The sequence below is a fragment of the Rhinolophus hipposideros genome (genome assembly GCF_964194185.1).
Source record: "Rhinolophus hipposideros genome assembly, chromosome: 1".
Taxonomy (NCBI): domain Eukaryota; kingdom Metazoa; phylum Chordata; class Mammalia; order Chiroptera; family Rhinolophidae; genus Rhinolophus; species Rhinolophus hipposideros.
This window is the reverse complement of record NC_138047.1, coordinates 109,536,570-109,552,105: the sequence shown is the minus strand read 5'-3', so window position 1 is coordinate 109,552,105 and position 15,536 is coordinate 109,536,570. Positions and strand designations below refer to the sequence as shown.

The following is a 15,536-nucleotide window of genomic DNA, read 5'->3' as shown; positions in this document are numbered from 1 at the left end:
ATACATGGTTATGACGATGTTATGGACTGTACTCCCTGTGTTACTTTGCATCCCGTGCCTATTTTGTAACTACCAATTTGGGCTTCCTAGTCCCTTCACCATTTTCACTGAACCTCCTCCCCACCCCCCAATCTGGCACCCATCAATTTGTTCTCTGTATCCATGAGTCTGTTTTTATAGCATTTTTAAAATGTGGACCCAAATAGCATGCTTCTAAAATTTATACGGAAGAAAAAAAGTCAAGAGTAGCTACGACAGTCCTGAAGAACTAGGTAGGGAGATTTTTGTTTTCCCTACCATATGTAAGACTTATAAAGTGGTGGTAATTAAAATAGTGTGCTTTAGGTGAAGGAGGAGACAGACCAGTGGAACAGAACCGAGAGCTCAGAACCAGATCTCATATGTCGACATCAGATCGACAGTGGCATTGCAGATCGGCAGGGAAGGGTGGACGAGGCAATGATTGGTGTTGGCCCAGTTGGATTGAAAATCAGAACCGGAAGACTGTGCTGGAGTCCTGCCTTAGAACGTGTACGCAGGCAGCTCTCAGGAATTAAGGATCGAATGTGAAAGGTGATACTTAAAGTTTTTAGCATCAATATAGTTGAAAGTCATTGATTTTTTTTAACCTCTCACTTAAGGAAGGATGTCTTAACACACAAAAGTACCGTCGTAAAAAATGGATAAATTTGACTACATTAAAATGAAGACATTTCTTCTTATTAAAAGACACCATAAAGAGAGTAAAAGTAAAAGCTACAACTTGGACGATTTTACTTCACAGCTGGTTAACAAAAATTTAGTATCCAGAATAGATAAAGAACTATCAATAAGAAAAGGACAGATCAGTATAAAATGGAGCAAAAGACAAGAAAGAAATTTCACAGAATGGGAAATAAGAATGGCTCATAAAATTATGAAAAGTTGCTCAAGTCATTATTAACCAGGAAATTATAAATTAAACCCACAATGGAGAGTAGTGGAGTTGTGATAGTGGCAATGAGCACAGAGAGTAGGTCATCAAAGTACTTGGATTCTCACGGCTGTGCAGGGATCTGACTGCCACCATGTCGAGCTAAAGGGCAAAGACCAAGACCACCAAGTACCCGCAGCACGCAGCATGTAGTGTGTTCGCCATGCTTTGCCAGTCGCAGATTCAGGAATTCAGAGAGGCCTTTAACATGATAGATCAGAACTGAGATGGTTTCACTGACAGGGAAGATTTCCATGATATGCTTGCTCCTTGGGGAAAAATCCAGCTGATGAGTATGTAGATGTCATGATGAATGAGGCTCCGGGGTCCTGTAAATTTCCCCATGTTCCTCACAGTGTTTGGTGAGAAGTTAAATGGCACAGATCCAGAAGATGTCATCAGAAATGCTGTTGCTCGCTTTGATGAAGAAGCAACAGGCATTGTGCGGGAAGGTCACGTGAGAAGAGCTGCTGACAACAGTGGGAGATCGGCTTACAGATGAGGAAGTGGCTGAGCTGTACAGAGACACACCTGTTGACAAAAAGAGAAATTTCAATTACATCGAGTTCAGACGCATCCTTAAACATGGAGCAAAAGACAGAAATGACTGAAAAGAATTCTAAATTTCAGCCAAACATTCCTTGTCGCCACTTTGGATTTTTGGAGACTTTCTCATAAAGCCTGTAGCATGCCCTAGCTTTATAGCTTTTGCTCTTCTTGTATTTATTCTCAGCCATTTTGGGCACATACATCCCTATAATCAGACAGGAAATAGGACTTTTTGTCATTTTCAGAATAGAAAATAGGGTAATTTAATTTACCAGCCCCCCCCTCAAATTAATTGCAGTCTATACAGAGTCAGTATATTTTTTCAGAGAAAGTTGTGTACTCAATTTTTTTCTGGAACTTAATTAAACTTTATGATAAAAAAAAAAACAAACACAAAACCCATCACAGTGGAATACTATTTCACAGACATCTGATTTTAATTTTTGAAAAAAGATGGTGGTAGAAGCACAGAACTGTCATATCCTACTGGTAGGAGTATACATGTAGTTAGGCCCTTTGGGAAATAAATTGGTATCACCTCCTAGTTTATTGCCCTGGAGAAACTTGAACATGTACACTAGGAGACAGGTACAAGAATGTTCATAGCATTGTTTTCAATAGCAAAATGGAAACCATGTCCATTGACAGAAGAATGGCTACATAAATTGTATATCCATCCAATGGGTACTACACAGCAATGAATGAATAAATTATAGCCTGTATATCATAATCTGGAGAAGGCCCCAGAATAATGTTGACAACTCAATGACAAAAAAATCTGATCTGAGCAGAGGACAGGAAAAGACATTTCTCCAAAGAAAGTGACACAGATGGCCAACTGGTCCATGAAAAGATGCTCAGCATCACTAATCATCAGGGAAATGCAATCAAAACCACACTGAGTTACTACCTCAAACACCTGTCAGAATGGCTGTCCTCAGAAAGTCAACAGATAACATGTTGGCGAGGCTGTGGAGAAAAGGGGACCCTCGTACACTGTTGGTGGGATTGCAAATTTGTGCAGCCACTATGGAAAACAGTGTGGAGGTGCCTCAGAAAACTAAAAATAGAACCTACTTTATGATCCAGCAATTCCACTTCTGGGTATTTGAAGAAAACGAAAACACTATCTCAAAAAGACATATGCACCCCTGTGTTCACTGTAGCATTACTTACAGTAATAGCCAAGATATGGACACAACCTAGGTGTCCATTGATAGATGACTAGATAAAGAAGATGTTGTACATGTATATACAATGGAATATTACTAGGCTGTAAAAAGGAGACCTTGCCATTTGTGGCAGCTTGTATGGACCTAGGTGGTATTATGCTGAATGAAATAAGTCAGAGACAAATGCCATATGATTTCAACTATATGTGAAATCTAAAAATACAAAACAAAACTAAAAAACAATCAGAAACAGAGACCAAAGGGATGGATGCCAGAAGTGTGGGGGTGGGGGATGGATGCAAAAGGCAAGGGAATAGAATTGATAATAGTGTGATAAGTGTGCACGGTGACAGACAGTGACTGGACTTATTGTGGTGGTCACATCGTCAGGCGTAGAAATGGCGACTCACTGTATTGTACACCTGAAAATAGTATCATCAATATATGGTACGCCAACTGTAATTTTTAAAATGTTGAAAACAGTGACTGAAAAATACAGTATGATTCCAATTATATGAAGTTCATAAACAGATAAAAAATAGTATATTGCTTAGGGGTAAGGTAAAACTAAAGAAAAGAAAGAAAATGCTTAGCACATAATTCAGGGTAGTGGTTACTTCTGGGTTGGGGGGAAGAGAAGTGGAGCGTCAGAGGTATTAGACTTTCTCTTTCTGAAGCTGGTTAAAGGTGCATGGCTGTTTGATTTATCATACTTAAACTTTACACGTACTCTCTAAATACTCTTTATATGTATGTTTCAGAATACAAACTTAAAATAAGCAAAAATATCTGACATATTTTTTATTTCCAACCTTAGTTTTCTTCATTCCCACTAATAAATACACAAAATAATTCCTTGTTTTATGTTTTGTTTTGACCCAACTTGGGAATTGGGACAATTGCATAGTTTTATTTTAATTAAAAAGATTATCATTTAAAATATTTTTTTAAATGAACTGACTAGAAATAAAAAGCCTGGCTAACTCACCATTAATGGAAAAGTATTTGGGGAAAAGGTGGAAACCATGTGTACATTTTTGAAACAACCTAAAGAGAGCAGAGAGCTGAGTAACGGATTTCTGGAGAACAGGTTCAGTTCAGTGATGGTCCTGGTTTATGACTGGTGCTCCTTTACGTCTGTCAGTCCCAGCGCTTCTCTGATATCCCATCTTAGGCGTCAGGAACGAGGGCATGCAGAGCAGCATGGCTAGTTGTTGGCAGAGCTGAGGTTGTAGCTTGAGCCTTAAATGACTGTGGGTCTCCATTATATTGGACTAAGGTTGTCAGGTGAGTTTAGCATGAAGACAGAGGAGATCGGCGTTCAGCTATCTGAGAACTAAACTGCAGAAAGCGGATAGAGCTTGTTCTGTGTCACATACTTGAAGCAGTGGTAAAAACCTCAGGAAGACAGATTTCCTTCCACTCAGTGAGAGAGAACATTTTAATGATTAGATCTCTCCAGCTTCCATTTATTTACCGCTGTAGCCCAGCACCCAGAACATACGTAGTAGGCGTTCAGTGACTTTGCTGAATGAAGTGAGGCAGGCCATGTGACGACGTGGTGACTGTCCCCATGTGTGTGTTTCTGTTTGGTCCATCACGAAAGAACGCACTGCTCCGGGTAAGAAGTTGGACCACACACCTTGAGGCCTTTTCAACAAGCACTGAAGTCCACCTACCTGACCCTGCTCTTAGCCCAGTAGTACATCCATTTTAACTTCCCAAAATGATAGCTTTGGAAAGTCCTTAGCGTCTACCCCCAAATCATCGTGAAAACGAGACTGAATTTCTTTGAGGGCAGGCCTCATCTTTTTTCCTGCTATATTACTAACATGTAGCACAGATACACAGCATGGGCCAAATCTGTGCTGGAGGAATTGCGGACTGAAAACTTGTGTGGAAAGAGCAAACCCGGGAATGAAGACGATGTGTCGTAGAGACTCTGAAATGGATTAGGCAGGAAGGAAGCAGTCTGATGAGATTTTTTGTGATTGTTCATTATCCTACAGGTTTTTAGTATTAAAAACAAATCCATTTTATTTTTTAAAAGTAAGTTTTGGCTTTCATGATGATGTACTCGAGGGGTTACACCTGTTTGCACATGATACCGGTCTGGTAGCCACCAGGTGTTTTCTTTATAAAGTTAGTTGGTGATCATGAATGGGACCAAGATGCACTTGACGTACCTGATAAATTGCTATGGTCAGTTTCTCCAAGAAAACCCAAGAGGTTGTGGACTGAAAGAGATGCAGATAATTTCGTTGGATATTTGAGCTAACGCAGTCATTTTCCCACAGACCAGAGTGAGCTCCGAGCAGGAACACTTCCTCATCGTACCTTTTGGACTTCTCTACAGTGAAGTGACTGCATCCAGTTTGGTAAAAATGTCCTTTTCCTATTGAGTGTCACATATGTGTAGGTCATACTATGTAATTAAACACCTAACCCATCAGACATCTAAAACTCAAGGAAGAGGGAAGTCTATGTTTTGTGTGGTTGACTCAGAAAAAGACCTTTACAATTACTTATAAACACTTTAAACTTTGATTTAAATAATTTCTAGTTATGGTAATTTGAAATCCTCTTGACATTTAAAATTTTTGTTTTCTTATTTTCAGGTCAAAATCAATCTCCAAGGAGACATCGTAGATCGTGGAAGCACTAACCTAGGAGTGAATCAAGCTGGTTTCACGTTGCATTCTGCGATTTATGCTGCACGGCCAGACGTGAAGTGTGTGGTGCACATTCACACACCAGCAGGCGCCGCGGTGAGTGTGGCCGTGCCGGTAGCGACTTCTGCTCTAGAGCTGGTTCGTGAGTGGCATTTCACATTTCCTCTCAGTTGCCCTCTTATTGCTGCAAGTCAGTGAACCTAATTTTGTTGGATTAAAAATATTTTCACTCACTAAGTTTGACTTTCTTAAAAGAATATACATATTTTTTTCTTTTATGGAGTCCATATACTATCTAAATTTGAAAACCCTGTAATAAGCCTGAAAATGTCCATTAGACTTACAAATTAGAAAATCAGAGTGTTGAGGTTGGAGGGCAAATTTCAGTGTATTTGAGGTTGTTGGGAAGTGCAGAACGACAGCAGGAAAAGAGAAGAGGAAAGGCAAGACGGGTGGTGGGCAGAAGAGGTTGTGGGCTCGGGACAATTGGTAGGGCACAGGTGAGCATGTGGCTGGGCTGTGGTAACAGAGCAGGCATGACAGGGAGAGGTCAAAGCCTAGGAACAACCTGGCCAGCCTCGTCACAGATGTTCTGTCTGGAGCCAGCGGAACCAGGTTGGGTCATGACTGGGGAGAGTCAGAAGGGGGCAGTTGGGTAAGAGGGCACCAGAACTGCAGGCTGTTAGGAGAGCTGGCCTCCAAGCCTCGAGCTCCCAGGAGTGCACCCCAGCCCACCACCAAGGGCACCCTAACAAAGCCCAGACCTCCTCTCAGTGTGAGAATGCACATTGTGGTTGCTGGTACAGGCACGTGAAAGTGTAACACTCTAGAACTGTGTCACCAGTTTTATACTTTAATGACTGCATGGGCTTATTTGTAGAACAGATGACCTCATTGATCAGTAATGCTGAATTTTAATCTTTCTTGATGTTTGAATGTCATGCATATTGATTTTTTTTGGAGGAATTATAGATCTGGTTTGTTTATTTTACTTGAAGATGTGTTTCTTGATGTCAACATCAAAGTTTTATTAGATACAGCATTCTCTGAATGCTATAATTTTTTTCCTAAAAGTGTACATGATCTTCTAACTACAAAAATATCATGCAGAAGGAAAAAAAATCCCATGCATTTTAAAGAACCATTTGTGGTACCTTTGAAAATATGGTTACAAACAAATTACAGACCATGTAGTTTGTCTTAAGAATTATCCAGATAAGTTTACTTGGTAAGGAAATTTCTTATAGCTGATACTATGAAAGGAATTAAATACAGGATTGCCTTTTTTGTGGTATTGTCTTTTTAGATTAACTTTTCTCTGTGGAATTGTTACCACCTATAGATATTATTTGAATCTTTGGAGCCTGTTACTCTGGGTAGAGGACCTTCAAAATTAGTGAATTCTGAAGTCAGTTTGGGAATCTTAAGGGCTATATGAACACTTAGAGTTTTTACTTAAATGTAGAGAAAGTGTACAGTATAATTATCCTTAACTTTTATAAATTTGCTTTTATCTAATTTTCAGGTGTTTCAGCCCCACCTACAACCCAAGATGAAAAGTACACAAAAACCTTACAGCATTTCAAACCCTCTCTTTGCGATGTCATGACTCCTTCAGAGGAAGCCATTGTCTCTCATGGCATTAGCTTCAAGGCTCAGCTAATCAGTAGTGTTTCTAGGCAGTGTGGGAGAAATCCAGAAAGATGTGGAATTTCTTCTGACGCTCCACCAGCTTAATGATAGTTTTGATTTTTAACTACAGAGTGAGACTAAGCCCCCAGAAGTAAAATTTGTCTTAAGTTCATGGGGTCATTTATTTCTGAGAACAAAATAAAATCTGTTCCCTTTTGTATTTTTTTGAGGAAATAATTTACCACGTCATCTGTCAATGTGTGAATCTTGATTTGCCCGCATTCATGGTGACCGCTTGTTCTCTAGGTCTCTGCGATGAAATGTGGCCTCTTGCCAATCTCCCCGGAGGCCCTTTCCCTCGGAGAAGTGGCTTATCATGATTATCATGGGATTCTGGTTGATGAGGAGGAAAAAGTTTTAATTCAGAAAAATTTGGGGCCCAAAAGCAAGGTCAGTAGGCATGTAATCTGATGTTTAAATCATAGCGGGAAGAAGAAAACAGTGGAAGTAGCCATTTTCTTGCCTATCATCATGGAGCTGTGCTGTCCCCTCAGGTCCTTATTCTCCGGAATCATGGGCTCGTGTCTGTCGGCGAGAGCGTGGAGGAGGCTTTTTACTACATCCGCAACCTGGTGGTCGCGTGTGAGATTCAGGTGGGTAGTGTCCCGCGGCTGCAGAGGGTTTACGGGGAGCGGAGTGCCCACACTGGTGATACTGGTTTCGCAGGGTGTGTCTCTGAGCCACCTCTGTGCCAAGTACGAGCTCAGGAATCTAGAAATTGACCAGGGCAAGTGCCATTTCATGGGTTAGGTGGAGAAATGATTACTGGGCCTTTTGTTTGTAAATTTTTAGTTTTCAAAATACATAAGCCACTACCACTTATGGAGTACTCGTGTGTGCCCACCCCAGGACCAGGTGCTTGGCATGTGTGATCACGTGTCATTTCATTTGACCCTTGTGGCACTCAGGTGCAGAGCGCGACAGAGTGCCCCTTCAGCCAGTCTGCGGAGCCCGCATTTCTGTGCTCCCCGCTGTCACCCAGACTTGTGTCTGCGGTAGTGCCGTCCCCAGTCTGCCTCACACGGTCTCCACAGGCGCTTTGTTTTCCATTTCTCCTCCAAGTGGGTGCCCAATGTGTTTGTCATGCTGAAGAGAAAAGAACTTCTGAAATAACTTCTAAAAAGAACTTGGTGATGAGTCAGTCACTGCCCACCCTGTTATTTGTTCTTCCACTCAGCAGTTTGGTTCCCTTTGAAGCCTTGTACATTCCTGTGTAAATGGTCTCTCATAGTCGCCCGACCCCATTGCTGTCAGTAAGAAGCTCAAACTATAGCGTTCATTTGTTTTGGAAAAGGTTCGAACCCTGGCCAGTGCTGGAGGGCCAGACAACTTAGTGCTCCTGGATCCTGGGAAGTACAAAGCCAGAGCCCGGTCCCCTGACTCCCCAGCGGGCGAAGGCACTGTGTCACCTCCCAAGTGGCTGATCGGCGAGCAGGAGTTTGAAGCCCTCATGCGGATGCTTGATAACCTGGTAAGAGTCGCGCTACCACTCAGTGATGAGGGCTTCATTCATAGCGCACAAATGTTGGCGTGTTAGAGCAGGTGAAGTGTGCTGTGCAGTTGCTGTCTGAGTGCAGTGTCTGAGCGCTTTCACCTTGAGCAGCATCCTGAAGCAGCACCAGGCCAGGGTAACTTCTAGGCTTGCACGCGATAAGATACAGAGCTGAGGCATTCTTGTCGTGCTTTGTTTTTCAAGGTAGTCTTGTTTGGCCTCCATGGGGACAAGAGCACGAGACTGGTCTGCTCCGGGGTTGGCTCAGCACCCATCATCCCACACATGCTTTCCAGGCGCCTTTCTGCCAGTCGGCCAAATGTTAATGCTAAGTCTGGCTCCTGGGGCTGAGTCCTGGGGTTCACAGACACCTGCTGTCGACATCCTGTGTGGGAGACCCTCATCCTTCCTGTAGGGACACGGAGCCCAGCACGCACGAGCTGGGATGGTGGGGCTTCCAGCGGAGTGGGGAAACCGCAGTAGTACATGGTGGGGCGTGGTCGGCGTCGGGGGCTCAGTGAGAGACTCTGTGCTTCTCGGGGACCAGGGAGAGCTTCATGTAGAAGGTGGCCCTTGGAAAAGACCTCAGAGAATAGATAGGGTCTCGACAGGCTGAGTTGGGAGAAGTAAGGTGTGTGCGGCACAGGCAGCATACAACTGAAGACACAGTGAGAGGGAGATGGAGACAGCCTGTCTGATCCTTCTCTGACTTACCAGGTTCTGTAAATGTCAGAACAAGGCTCTCAGGGTCCAGGCGACTATGTCATAAGACAGGCGACTCTGTATGGGCCCTTTCACACCTCACTGTCACACCTCTACATGGGCTTCCAGAGGACGTCCTACCGCTGCCTGAGCTGACGGGAGTGGGCGGCAGAGGAGGCTGGTGCAGGGCTGGGCTCCTGGGCATTGTGTGGCTGTGCTGGGTGCTGCAGAGAGGGGGCACGAGGACCTCCTGACTGTTGGAGCAGCTCATTCATGGGATGGGTGGCTGCAGGAGGCAGGAAGTTAAACTTGCCTGAAGATTTTGGAACAAAAAGAATTCATAGACCTGATTCAGAGTGCCTGTCGTAAGTGTCCTCAGGGGCTGAGTATCTACAGGAGCAGATTTGATCAGTGAGGGAGCAGGAAGCAGAATGTTCCATAACTTCCGAGTTCACGTGCTCAGTAGAGATGGATTACATTAACTGACTGACTGCCCTTGAGCCTGTAGCCGTGAACAGGGCACAGTTCTGGCCAGCAAGGACTCATCCTAGTCAGGGACATGCAGCCCGCACCTGTGACCTGTGTCCTGACACCGTGATGGAAGCTCAGGGGCAGACACAGGGTTTGTGCCAGGCTCTGCCAAGCAGGCAGAGAAACAGAGCTCATCAAGAAGGGGGAAGAAGCGGATGGAGTTAGGGGCAGAACAGGGTGGTTCAACCTCAGGAAAGACACAGCCCGAGAAGGTTTGAGAGGGGCAGCGGTGGCCCCGATGTCAACGTCGGGAGTCACATTTCCATGGAGGTCCAACAAGGTGACGAGCGCTGGGTGGACTAGTCTTACAGCCCTCCTTCTCTCCTCCTGGCAAATCTTTGACGTTTCATGACTCTTGCACCTAAAAGTCAAGTGGGGAATAGGGGAGAGGAATAAGAATCAAGAAAAGCAGCCCACCCCATCGTGTGCACTCAGTATGTTCTAGAAGGAGAGGGATGAGTTAGAATTAGGCGGTAACTCTTAATTCAGTAGGGGAGGAAGCTGAAGGAAGAAAGGTTGCTACGACAAAGGTATTTGATTCAGTGTCCCTAATGTGCACAGGTTATTAGTATCATTTTAATGTTAGAAGGTCGTGTCGTTTATAAGAAATAAACTGGACAGTGGCACTGGTCATGGTCCATGTTTTAATTAGCATTCTGATTAGCCATGTGTGTTCGCTAATTGAGTAGAGAATGGTTGGAGATTCTCACACCACGAGAGAGACTTCATTTGAACATACACAGAAACGCTCAATTGTTTCCCACAAAATTGAGATTTACTTAATTCCAGCATCTCAGGGAAGGAATGGATCCGTTTTAACTATAAGCCATATAGTAAGTCTGAGTGCTGCCTCTGATTTTGGTTTGACAGCATTTAAAGGGGAAGAAGAAAGAAAAACCCAGACTCTGTCAGGAAAATTTTGTGAAGAAGTCCTGGGTGGTTTATCCTGAAGTCAGGGAGATTACTCAAGTCCTGGCTCTCTGAGCAAGAGGAAACTTGAATTAATAAGAACTGTCTTTTCTTGAACACAGTCTTCTTATAGCTGAGTCGTTATCTTTTATTATTCCTCAACAAAGCATGCTCATAAATGGAAAAATGGCCAGTGCAGACAGACATTTACCTAACTTTCTGAGGCAGTTATGAAAAAAACAAACTCCAGGGATTAGTACCATTCGTTTTTGTTTTTTAATTTTCATTGGGGAATATTGGGGAACAGTGTGTTTTTCCAGGACCCATCAGCTCCAAGTCAAGTCGTTTTCAATCTAATTGTAGAGGGTGCAGCTCGCTGGCCCATGTGGGAATCGAACCCGTGACGTTGGTGTTATGAGCACTACGCTCCAACCAACTGAGCCAACCGGCCATCAGTACCATCCTTTTTTAAATGTATTAAAGGAATGGTTGGTAATAAAGGTGGCCCCCAAAGAAGAGAAGGACCCAGAGCAGTGAGAGGGTTACTAGGCTGAGAAGAATGGGGATGTTTGTGAAGTACCCGGCAAACAGGGCGCTGACCACGACTCTCTTACATGACCAGCCGCGTGTGATCCTTTCAAGTCGTAATTCTCTTGTCATTTCCCTGGGAGGCGCTGTGACTGACGTGTCAGGTCAGGAGTGCGGGCCCAGATGAGCTCGATCCTCGCTCAGGCTCTCCCAGGCCCTGCCTGGGGTCTCCTCCGAAGGCGCTCTCAGGCTACGGGCAGAGGCCGTTTTCTCACAGCTGTGGCAGTCATGGCGGCTTGCCTCTTCAGAGCCAGCAATAGGCAGACTCAGGATTGGCGCTACACACGTAATCCATCCTGTCCGCTTTGCTGAATTCCATTGGTTAGAAATTCCAGGGGGCAGGGCATTACAGGGGGTGGCTACCATGGGGCCACCCTGAAGTCTGTGTGCAGCACCCGCCAAGTGCTGAGCACTGAGTAGGAGGGACGAGTAAGACACCGTCCCTGCCTTGGAGGCCCTGCCTGGGGGCGATGAGCAGACAGGCTGGCTCAGCACGGCGGCTGCGCGCTGTCGGGCCGTCGCAGAGGCGTGAGTGGGACGTGTGTTATAAAGCACAGTTAGTAGCTGGTTTTGAGGCAGAGTGGGAGGTTGAACTTGAATGTTGTCAGTCAGCGGTGAAGTAAGTTTGCCAAGAACTGGGTGTCATGAGGTGTACTTGTTTGGTCTTCCCTAAAGATTATCATGGTATGTAAACTGTGACTTGAAAGGTTAAAGAAAAAAATTAACTGGGTTGGTTAATATAACCTGTATATAGCCAGCCGCAAGTAAGCCCTGTTTTTTTTTAAAAAAAATTCGAACTTTTTGTTGAAATATAATAAACTGGAGAGGTGCACTGCACCTGTGTACATATTCAGTTTATTAGTTTTTAAAAAGTGAACACACAGAACCAGCCCCCAGATCAAACCCCCAGCCCCTCCAAAGCCCCATCCCCTTTCAGTCACTTAGCCCGTCCCAAGGGTGACCACTGTCCTGGCTTCTCACAGCAGAGGTTGGCTTTGCCTCTTTCGTGCCTTTTGTGCTCGATTGTGAGATTCGTCCTCGTGTCCCTAGTGATAGAGGATGCGTCCCTGGGCTGTGTCGTGTCTGTTCTGTGACTCTACCCCAGCTATCCATCCTACCGGTGACGGACTTCGCCGTGTTTCCTGCCGGGGCTGTTGGGAAGAGTGCTGCTGTCAGCATTCCAGTGCCTGGGTTTTGGCGAACATACTTGGATTTCTGTCGGGCACATGCCAAGGAGCAGAATTGCTGAGTCGTAGGGTGTCATGTGTGTGGCTTCTGTAGGTGTCTGCACACGATTTCCCAAAGTGGAGCTCTGTTTGGAGACCTGGAATATTGACTGTTTTTCACTCCTTTGGCCCCTAGGGTTACAGAACCGGCTACCCTTACCGATACCCTGCTCTGAGAGAGAAGTCTAAAAAGTACAGCGAGGTGGAGGTTCCTGCTAGTGTCACAGGCTACTCCTTTGCCAGTGACGCTGATTCGGGCCCTGGCTCCCCTCTCAGACACAGTTTTCAGAAGCAGCAACGCGAGAAGACAAGGTGGCTGAACTCTGGCCGTGGTGACGAGGCCTCTGAGGAAGGGCAGAATGGAAGCAGCCCCAAGTCGAAGACTAAGGTGTGGACGAACATTACACACGATCACGTGAAACCCTTGCTGCAGTCTCTCTCGTCCGGTGTCTGCGTGCCAAGCTGTATTACCAACTGCTTGGTCTGTGCCTACCTTACTGTTCATAGTTAGATGATGTAGAGCAAGTCGGGCAGCGGGGGCTTCGGAGGCTTTGGGAACCCCGCCCTTCTGACCCCCCGTAACCGTTAGCTGGGCCCCAAAGCCCTTTGTGCGCCGGCCATCACCCACGTAAACGCTGTTTGCTCTCAACTGCTTAGTGACATTGCACCTCTCCAGTGCCGCAGCGTTACAGCTGCGCACGTAGCAGGAGTACTGAGGAACTCGCAGAGTGGGGGCTGTCATTGAATCCAAATCGTGTGTGAGGAATCTTCATACCTCCTGCACGAAAGCTAGTCCCGTTGTAACCAGTTTGTTCAGTGCTGTCAACGCCACTGGTTCCAGTAAGTCACGGAAGTCTGCTCCTTGAAGTCTTGAGTGTGTCCTTAAGCAGTTTTCCCTCTGGGCTCCCGGGCACCTTCTCAGCTGGCCCTGGTCCTCCCTCGTCAGCCTCCTCCCTGCTTCTGTCCCAAAGCCTCCGAACGCTCTCGGCAGCTGCCTCCTGCATGGACTGTTGCATGTGAGTAGACGCCATCGTGCCGAGTCCCCTGACTCCTGCTGGGTGCGGCATGACCCAAGTGCAGTGCGGGCCACCTGCAGGCACCAGTGATAGGGGCTGTGGCCTGGTGCTCAGCCGTCGAGCCCGTGACAGTCCCCTGGCTCCTGCACTGTGGGGTAGGAGAGGGTCCTGCAGTGGAGTCTCGTGAGGGGGCAGCTGGGCCAGACCCACCTCTGCATGACTAGCAGTGGAGTGCAGGCGAAATGAGGCTCGGTGTCCTGAGGCAGTGGCACCAAGTGAGCAAGTGGGGCTCCTGTTCCCTTATAACAGTGCTTTTACCTTATAGATTTGCTTAAGGGAGAGAAGCTCTGTCCTCCCGGGGCTTCTGGTGTCTTCCTGGCGCACAGTGGGTGAGAGAGCCTCTGAGCTCCTGAGCTGCGCAGGGGCAGGGCCGCGGCAGGCCCTCTGTTTGAGCCCGCCCTCCTCTTCCTCCTCCCTCCTCCCTGCCCTCCCGCCCCTTTCTCTTTCCCTCTATACCTACCGCTCGCCCCTTTTTGCTTCCTTCATGTTGTTTGTTTCGTTTCTCTTTCTTTCACTTACTAAAGGGGGTGGACCTGTGCTGGGGACATCAGGGCACCACACTGAGCATGGTGACTGGGTGTCGGAATGTGCGCAGCGGGGCTTGGCGCTCTGTTCACTCTTAGCGTGGCGTTAGTCAGTGTGTGGGGGAGGGCAGACCTTGCCAGATGTTTGCGTTTGTTTCTGGTTCCGGAGTGACGCAGAGCCCGAGTGGTGTTCGCAGGTTGGTACTTAACTCACAGTCCTTGTTGTTATGTTTTCAAACGTGTTCAAGCTTCACAGGTGGCGGTTTTCATGTTTTGACTAAAAATTATTTTTATAAAAAGCTGGAGTTACTTTCTCTGGGAAGATAACCATCAGTGAGTACCTCGCAGCTCAAGCCCACCCCGCTCTCCTTCGCGTGCCTAAGCCTTTGCCACTTTTGTTGCTTTCTTTCCAATCTATGGTTTACGGCTACCTTATTGCCTCTTGAAAATATTCTGAAAAGCACATTTGCTCTCTAAGGTCGGCTTGTTTTAATGTTCAGTGCCTGCTCGTGCCTAAGAATTAGAACTCAATTAAAAATCTCATATTGATTGGAGAGCCAAAAAACAGTGTGAAAGGTGCAGTGTGCTGACGATATCTAAAACAGCCTTCTGATAAGAACTCATAAAGCGCTTCAAGTTTGTTTGGGATATTTTTGTAACCCTCAGATGTACTACGTTATATAAAATATTCGACATCACCAAACTTCCCAGGTAGCTGCTGTGTAAGCGTTCATACAGTGATTTTCTTGGGTTGAAACAGCTACGCAAACAGTGCACTCTGATGCTGTAGTTTGTTTTCATGCCAAACTTTGGTGATGCCCACTCTCGCCTCACAGTGCCAAGTCCGTGCCTACGTCTGGGTAGCACATCACATCGCTTTCCATGATCCTGTCATCTCATGCTTCCAGCTGGCTTTGGTGTTGATGACAACTCTCAGAGCGGTGAACCAATGTGCTCTGAAGGGTCCCCAGGCTGAGTCCTCGGGAGTGACGGGGGCATAGCTCGTCGTCAGCCTGCGTCGTGCCCTAGATTCCAGCCGGGCTGTCTCAGTGGCCCTTGCTGCACAGTCACGAGCCTGGCTTCCACCATTTCTGGCTTCTGTTGGGACATGCCCGCCGGACCTGACCATCGCAGGGGCACGGCAGGAGTGTGGTCATTGGTTCATTCTCTGTGACGTTCAGTGCATGACCAGCTGTGAGATAAGTTGGACAGATTGATGCTGTGGTGTCCCTTGTCACCATGCTTCTGACTTTTCAACTGTTGTTGATATTACAGTGGATGAGAGAGGACGGACACAGGACCTCCACCTCTGCTGTCCCCAACCTGTTCGTCCCGCTGAACACGAACCCCAAGGAAGTCCAGGAGACAAGGAACAAGGTGCATACCGCCTGCTGGGACCTCGTGAGCAGGAGGGCAGGGTGCTCGTGCTG

The 15,536-nt window shown here is 46.3% G+C and overlaps 1 protein-coding gene and 1 pseudogene across 12 annotated transcripts in view; both read left to right on the top strand.

Annotated features, from left to right (window-relative positions):
* Positions 1–15,536, top strand: part of ADD1 (adducin 1) — an 84,953-nt gene that overhangs the window by 57,219 nt on the left and 12,198 nt on the right. For 6 of the 11 annotated variants that reach the window (XM_081073140.1, XM_081073135.1, XM_081073138.1 and 3 more), the window contains 7 exons: positions 4,992–5,072; positions 5,313–5,462; positions 7,305–7,448; positions 7,553–7,651; positions 8,353–8,529; positions 12,643–12,894; positions 15,382–15,483. In XM_081073140.1, coding sequence (XP_080929266.1) covers positions 4,992–5,072; positions 5,313–5,462; positions 7,305–7,448; positions 7,553–7,651; positions 8,353–8,529; positions 12,643–12,894; positions 15,382–15,483 — 1,005 coding nt within the window. Of the gene's footprint in view, positions 1–4,991; positions 5,073–5,312; positions 5,463–7,304; positions 7,449–7,552; positions 7,652–8,352; positions 8,530–12,642; positions 12,988–15,381; positions 15,484–15,536 lie in introns of all 11 variants that reach the window. The other 5 variants (XM_081073137.1, XM_081073143.1, XM_081073133.1 and 2 more) reach the window with 1 other exon arrangement.
* Positions 1,122–3,251, top strand: LOC308508131 (myosin regulatory light chain 2, smooth muscle minor isoform-like; annotated as a pseudogene). The gene has a single exon. The product of its transcript is annotated as a myosin regulatory light chain 2, smooth muscle minor isoform-like (transcript).